Raw genomic sequence first — 8279 nt, 5'->3', positions numbered from 1 at the left:
TCCAAGCAGTTAGGAGGCTGAGGCAGGAGAATCACCATGACTATGCAGTCATCCTGGGCTCTATAGTTGGTATTTATTTATTTTGTTAGTCGGTCTTTAAAAAAGGGGATATGTGGATATTGTGTAAAATAAAGGGGAAAAAAAGCACAGATGGAGGGTGGTTTGGGTATTTGTTTAGTTCTGAATATCCTGTTCATTTGCAGGCACAAATTTAGACCAGGGCTGCACAACATCTGCTCATCTCAGCAGTGAATTGATCACCATAATTCTGTATGGAAGATCAGACTTTCCAGTTGTTCAGGCCAAACTTGGGGTTCTCTGATCCATTGATTCCTCTTGTACCTCAAATCCAGGGCATCCGAATATATGCAGAACATGGTCCCTCGCTCCCTCTCCATTACCACCAGCCACGCCCACGCCCCTATCACCTCTCACCTGCACCGCTCCGTCTCTCCAGTGGCCTCCCTGTGTGGACGCTCTTCCATGGACACACATCTGTAAGTAGCAGAGCCACTCATAACGAAGGCAGACTGCACCAGTCCTGTACTCAGGGCTTCTGAGGCTCCCACCTCCTTCAGAAAAGCCGGCGCTTGCCAAGCCCTACCTGACTCACTGAGCTTTCTCCTCCGCTCCCAATCAGCTCACTCCACCGGGGCCTCTGTGTCCTTGTTCTTCCCTGATGCACCCAGCTCAGTGTGGTCTTAGAGGCCTTGTCCCAGCTATCTTCTCTTCCTGGGACCACCGGCCTTGACTTCACCCTGGCCATCATCCTCATCTCCTTTAAACTGTTCTGTGTGGATCACTCAAGCTGCATTTAGCAAATCGTTCTCTCACCCCCGTTTCCTGAAAGCTGCTCTTTTTCTTCTCTCCATAGCATGTATACTTCCTAGTTACTGTATCACCTATTAGGTTCATTGCATTGGTCTGTCCTCCTCTTCAGGAAGGGAAACTCCACAAAGGGAAGGGATCTTTGCCTTGTTTTCTGCCATTTCAAAACAAAACAAAAACAAAAACAAAAACAAAAAAATCACCTAGAATAGAGCTTGTCTATGGTAGGCACTCAATCTACTTATAAAAGGATTTTGTTGTCAATAAAGGCAAAACACATAGGATATATTAGATGTCATATATGTTGTTTTAAAGCATGTACTTGAAAAACTGAGAATTTAGTAATTTAGAACTTTTCTGAATGTTGGTAATCACGGTGCATCTTCCCATTGCAGACTGGGCAAAAACATTTTAAAGATTCAGTACCTTTAAGTGTGATCAACAGAAAACTCTGTGTTTATTCTACACTGGAACTGATCAAAACTAGATGCAACTTGGTCAAAAGAAAAACCCTACCAGATGTAGGGTGCATGCCTATCATCCCCAGCACTTGGGAGGCTGAGGGAGGAAGATCACAAGTTAGAGGCCAGCCTGAGCTACTAGAGTTAAAGACCAGCCTGAACTACGTAGTAAGATCTTGTCTCAAAGAACAAAATCTCCCCCACAAAGTAAAACCTTCTACGAATTTCCACAGTGGGTGCATTAGTTAAAATTCTTATCAACAATGTAGAAGGGTTCCTGTTTCCTCCACCGCCTCCGTGGCATTTGTTATTTCACTTCTGGAAGAGGACCAAGAATTGGAAGGAGCAGGGAGGGATGGGAAGGGTAGGGGATGAAAGAAAAAATTAAGATGTGTTACGTATGTGTACCAACTCCCTACCATAAATGTAATTAATATGTACTGCAAACTTGTACTAGTGAAAAAAAAAGATTAAAACAGAAAAATCTTGGAGTAGAGGTAGTGGGGTTAACAGGTTAATAATATCCCTTAGTTATCCATATTGCCAGCTGCGCAATCTCCCAAACAAGTGTATGGTGAAGGCTAAATAAAAAGAGGCAAATGGAATGATTTCAGGGCTCCAGGAGGATCAAAGACGTCTCACAGAACTTGAGACTCTCTCAGGGCTAAGACCAAGACCTTCTCTGGGTGGCCCATATTTATTTGGTTATCAAAAAAGGGAGGGGAGTGCTCATAAAGGGCAGAATCACTCAAGGATTTCTCCAAGTAAGGTATTAAATTAATCCTTAATAAGGATTAAATTAATCCACCCAGGAGTGAGACGCCTGAGGCTATAGTCTTTACCTAGTTGAGACTGGATCCAGGTGTCTTTGGCCGTGATCTTGTCTTATCCTTTGAGGCTTTCTGGCCTCATCCAACAGTTATAGGTTTTAACAGGGATTAGTGACTCACAGAGGTTTGCTTACTGTTTGCCCATCTCCAGACAAGGAGCCTAGGCCTTGGACAGATTCACAAGTGCACAAGAAAAGCCAATTGATTCATTTACGTCCTGCTCACGGTTGCTTCAAGGCTAACCTGGGCTATAAAGAAAGTATAAGGTCAGCCTGAACTACATAGCAAGACCCTAAAGAAAACAAGAAGAGTATCTTGCCTTAGCTGCCATAACCTATAAAAGCTATTCCCAATTTCTTTAAACTTTATTGGCTTCATCTGGTGACAACCCCTACATTCTTTGCTATGCATTAGAATTCATCTATTTCAAATTAAAACAGTAAAAGTATCATAAAACAAGATTCAGAACCACTGTTCCTTGGGGCACATAGAACTGAGTGATTAGCTGTGGTAAACTTGGTGTTATAAACTTGGCATTGTCATTACTATCACAGAAGTCACCTGGCAGGGCCACCACCGATTCATGATTCTAGAAGGAAAATGAATGGTGAATAGAGTTCTAGTGTGTCTCTTGGCCTTAGACTTCAGGGTTCCAGAAAATACACCAATATACAAATCCACAGTGACCCTGCTAATGTTGTAAAGAAATCCCTGTTGCTTTTTGTGCACTGTGTCAAATTCAATACATACATACATACATATACATATATATATCTATTTTTTTTTTTTTCAAATATGAAAGACAGAAATGGTACTAGAAAAATGAGACTGGGCTTTGGGTCATACAGACCAGTTTGAATCTTTAGAGCTGAAACCAATTCCTCCTTTTAAGAGCTTAAGGAAAAATGGACAAAGATGGACATACAAACACATTGTGCTCAGTGTCTTAAATATTTTATGTTTTAATTAAAATGCTAAAAAAGCTGGGCATGGTGGTGCATCCCTACCATCCTAGCACTTGGGAGGCTGAAGCAGAGTCCAAGGTCAGCCTGAGCTACACAGTGAGTTCAAAACCAGCCTGGGTTACATAGTAAAACCCTGCTCCCCCCAAAATAAATAAATAATAATCTAAACATATGCAAACTGAACATCTCTAATCTGGAAATCCAAAATCTGGAATGATTCCCAAAGTGTCATGTCAGCATTCAAAAAAGTTTCAAACTCTGGCAGACTTCGGGATTAGGGATACTTAACTCGTAAAGTCTATACAAATATTCCAGAATCCAAAACATTCCAGCACCTGGTATCTCTTCTGGCTCCAAGGAGGCATGCATGCATGTATTTATTTATTTATTTATTTATTTAACCCTTTTGAGACAGGGTCTCACTCTGCAGTTCAGGCTGGTCTTGAACTCACTTTGTACCCCAGGCTGGGCTTGAACTCTCAAGGATGCTGCTGCCTCAGGCTCCCCTCGGGAGTGCTGGGTTTACAGGTGTGCACCACCACACCTGGCTTCCAAGAATTTTAGGTAAGGGGTATTCAACCTATATAATCTAACTGCAACACAGAACTGGTGAAAACAGCAATAGTTTATTTCATGATGAAAAGTGGAATTCTGCTACGCAAACAGGCTGGGTCAGGCTATAGTTAAACTCCTCCCCCACAGCCACTTTGCCCTGCTCCAACACACTCCCCACTGTCTCAGCGGATTCACACAAGGACTTATTTCCTGCTCATGCACAGCCACTGCAGGTCTAAGACAGTGTGCTCCACAGGGGGGCTCATTGTCACTCCTGTCTCCACAGATGCTCCCATGACCCCCAGGGAAGAAACATCACCGCTGTCTCTTGCCAGCAATGAGAGGCTTCTGTCTCTACTGCATCTGCCAAGCCGATCACAAGTCTAACATGACTTCAAAGTGCTGGAAATACACGATGCGATGAGAGTCCCGAAAGCACACAGCCATAATGCACTATAACCACACAGCAATTTAGAACACTAACATGGAGGTCTATCTTTCAATGTGGGTAAACTATGAATAATGTACCAAGTGGAAAAATAAGTGCATACCCATTACAATGATTTACAGGTGTGTGCTACATATGTATTTTTGTTTTTGTTTTTTTGTTTTTCTCCGGTACCGGGAACCGAACTCACGACCTTGCGCTTGCCAGGCAGGCGCTTTTTGCCGCTGAGCTAAATCCCCAGCCCCCTACATATGTATTTTTAAAAACATCAGAAAGATAGATAGTGTAAGTTTAATGATGTGTTCTCTGAGTGGCAGGATTTAAGAGCTTTAAAAAAACCTTTCTTTCATATTATTTGGTTGTACCTTATTTTCTTTTTCTTTTTTATTATAAAAAATATTTTGATGCTGAAAGCAGCCACAGCTATTTTTGGAAAACATACAGTAACTGATTAGCTAAGACCATCTCATTGCGTTCACTGAAGAATCAGTTCTGGGTCTCAATCACTTTGTCCTAGATCACAAGCCTGAGCCTGCTGATGCGGACAGAGGAGCTCACTGTCCCCTGTAGGTTGGGACAGCCTGAGGGCCTGAACATCCTGTGCCTGCGGTGACTGATGTCGTACACAGGCCTCCCACTCTGAGAGCTCTCTGCACCCTGCCTCACGTGCAGACCAGGACGCAATGAGCACAGGGAGGCCAGCAGGTGGTGGAGGCCTGTACTTATGTCAGACCAATGGACAGAGAGACAGAACCTGTCTGGTATTCTTATCTGTGAAACGTAAATGGGGTAACTAATGCCTTGCAGAGCACTGCCAAGATTGAACGAGATGACACAGGTGAGGCACCCAGAACACAGAAGGGGCCAAAGAAATGACTGATACTGTGATTGCCCTATGTCTAGATCAAACATAAGAAAAGCTAAATTAAGCAGCACAGTAACAAGCAAAGAATATTTTATTGTAAGCATATTCCCCCAAAACCCCCACAAAAACGCACCCACAAACAGGAGAAAAGAACAAAGTTTTCTAGGCTCTCTGGGATACACAGGGCATCATGTCTCATAGAAACAGAGCTAGAGTAAAAACGAAGTGTACTAGTTAACATCACCCTGTGCTTCTGAGTCAATAAAAGGCTGTAGAGAAAAACATTTTATTTGGACTCTACTACAAATGTGCTGTACAATTAAACTTCAGCTTACTCAAAGAGTTATTGTATAGGAAACTACAGAAAATAGACGAGGCATTCAATGATCTGCTCACAATTAACAATTAAGCAATAGATACTTAAAACATATAGCATGTATTACTTAATTGTTAAACCTCACTTTGATAAGGAGCAGATGGTTTATCACTAATAGTAACTGGTTTCTTACTTTGTAGGAGATACCAGATTCAGTAATGGAAGTAGAAAGTACTTTAAAGAAAACTGATTTTAAAAAATATCTCCTTGGGTCTGTGCTGCTCTGGTACACATTACATATTTGGGTCTGATTCAACAGTTTAAAAAGTACAGATACTAACTAATTAAACTGCTGAGAGAAGAGAACCAAATCATACGTTCTAAAGCAATACATTACTTTCTGCTTATATTCTCCAGGGAGCAAGACAGAACTAGGGTGTAGTAAACAGAGACTTATGATGCAGTATAATGAATAATAATTTGTTTCTATTTAATGCTACTGGGGTATTGCTATCACTTGGGACTAGTAAAGGGTAATTTTAAAATGTGTTGATAGTGAAGAACTGGCATTTCCTTAGTACTTACATACACGAGCTAAATATGAGGGTCTTCTCTAATATTCTGTACTTCTTAATCCATACTCATACAAATTAGCTTGAAGGTTCAGGGAAGGAAAGAACAGTAAACTGTTACTTGAACTATCTGAAGTGACCTGTTCATGAGAAACAGTCAAAATAAGGCAATAACTATGAGTCTATCTGTACTTTCCTTGTATGCCTCATCAGTATACGTAACTGAGAAAATAATTTCTGCCCACTTCTATAAAAAATACACCACTCGCTGCCTAAGGTGTGACAGAAACAAGATAAACCTGGCACATGTTTTTGAAGAGAAAAGTGACTGTAGGCTTAGGTGCAGAGCAAGCTATATTGAAATATTCTCTTTTCCTTTTCTAAGGTACTTTGCTCCAATTCTTCCTTAAATATAAATTTCCCCACTGACTTACATTAACTCTGTAAAAAGCCCCAAACAACTTTTACATTCTCTACGGAAAACAGATTTCATCGAGAACATTTTAAAATAAAAATATTTGAAAGCTACAAACTATTCACAGTAGCTGTGATATTCTGTTCAATTTACTACAGACATTAGAGTCACATTTTACAGAAGTTAAAGGAAAATCAAACCACAGCTCAGCACTCTTCCATAGGGAAAGGACCGGATCATATTCTGTTTTCCTCTCAGGTCTTAAAATCCCAGGATAGCACCTTTGCATGGACCAAACTATCAAGCGAATGAAAGTTGATATATGAAACTGAACATTAAATATCATGGTTTAAAAGTTACCAGTATTCAATTTCTCTTCCAAGTTATGTTAAGTAATATATATTTTTGTGAAGAGTTGTTAAAGTAAACAATTTTGCAAGGTGATGTAACACAAAAAGTTAACGAGCAACAAAACCCTTCTGGCTTCATTCTGAAGACAATCAGATTTTATGTAGATCATTCCAGAATATGGTGTGCCCCACCAACCTTATCACTTGTGTCACATGGCGAGTAAGACATCTTTGAACTGCTTGTCGTAAACTTTTCTATTCCTGTAAGCCATGGTTATAAACCAGACTGTCCCTTGGTTTAATCATACAGAATGTCCATGTTGTCTTAATAAACCCCAGTGATGCAGTAGTTTTTAAAAATCAATACCCATTAGTAAGATATTAGAAAGATATTGTCCCTGTCTATTTTTACATTTGCCTTTTTTAAAAAAAGTAGGTCCTTCAACACTCTTTCCACAGCCCTGAAGGAACTGATACAGGTGCCATTGTTCAAACAAAGACAGATACATATTTTTATATTAAAAGATGGGCTCTCCATTGCTTAATCTCTGCCTCATCCTAGTACTCTGGTTCAAAGCTTTAAAACAACAACTTCTGCTAGTTGTGATGGAAGTGATTTACAAGTTAGGAATACTGTACAAGACCTGATTGATGATTACAGCTCTGGCTACCAGTTTCCTCCTATGAAACGTGAGTAACACTCATTCCAACTAACAGTCAGCATCCTTGGGGTACTTTTCTGAGGACATTAAATTGCCACACATCTCAGGAGCTCACCTGGGGACTAGAGACAGAACGTGTTTGTAGGAAGGCCGTATGTTCCACGGGACAGACTGACCATGTCCCAGTATCTGCAGGGTGGCAGCTGGCTTCTGTTAGGTGTCCCTAGCTGCAGTGAGAACATATCAGGTGACTCAACAGCACCATAGAAGAGCACCCTCAGAGCACACTTGGGAAAAGGGAAGGATATGGACTGACTTGGTTGTTACAGAAGTTTCACAAGTGACATCATGACAACTGCACGGGTTTGCTTGTGGCATATGGAAAGGTTTTCCGGGAAGTAACTGAAATGGACCACAGGGTAAGTGCAGATCATGGCACCACCCTGAGGGAGTAGGTGCCATGGCATAGCCCACATCTGTGCTCTGCCAGCAGGGAGGGCGGGTTCTGCTTTCTTCGCTTCCTCCTTCCTCAACTCCCACTCTCACAACAGGGAGCCGCCGGGCTCTCGGGAGGCCTGCTGGGCGGAGCGGACGCGTGTTTGTGCTGGGGACAGCGTTAGGAGAGTTCTCAACATTAACTTTTCGTTCAGTTTGTTCCTCTGTAAAACTCTCACCGGCGAGATGCCGCCTTCCTCACCCACGAGCTCAGCGTTCACGAGGAAGTTGCGGTGAAGTCAGGAAACTGTCAGAGACCTTTTCCATATTTGTTCCCACAGGTGAGTTCCTTTACATCGTTTTCTCTAGAAAAATGTTTTTCAGTGGCTACTGTCTCTTCACATGACAGTGGCCTTGGAACATGGGAGGGGTCATGTCGGGTGGAGGCCACTGTTTGCGAGGTGTAGACGTCACCGGTGCCCGGGTCAGTGTGGAGAAAATCCAGTCGCCAGACTGCAGCCCACCACCGGAGTCATGTCCCAGATCTACACGGAGACAGAGAGAAGGCAGCGCTGGT

At 42.0% G+C, this 8279-nt stretch overlaps 1 protein-coding gene across 1 annotated transcript in view; it reads right to left on the bottom strand.

The window, feature by feature from the left end:
* Window positions 1-5025: 5025 nt before the first annotated feature.
* The window catches only part of Wdfy1 (WD repeat and FYVE domain containing 1), a 46630-nt gene continuing 43376 nt past the window's right edge, over window positions 5026-8279 (bottom strand). The window contains exon 12 of the mRNA XM_005395485.2: window positions 5026-8247. Within this exon, the coding sequence (XP_005395542.1) occupies window positions 8188-8247 (60 nt within the window). The 3' untranslated portion in view covers window positions 5026-8187. The remainder of the gene's footprint in view (window positions 8248-8279) is intronic.

The sequence above is a fragment of the Chinchilla lanigera genome, unplaced genomic scaffold (genome assembly GCF_000276665.1).
Source record: "Chinchilla lanigera isolate Chin_1 unplaced genomic scaffold, ChiLan1.0 scaffold00052, whole genome shotgun sequence".
Classification (NCBI taxonomy): Eukaryota; Metazoa; Chordata; class Mammalia; order Rodentia; family Chinchillidae; genus Chinchilla; species Chinchilla lanigera.
This window is presented reverse-complemented; position numbering and strand designations above follow the sequence as displayed.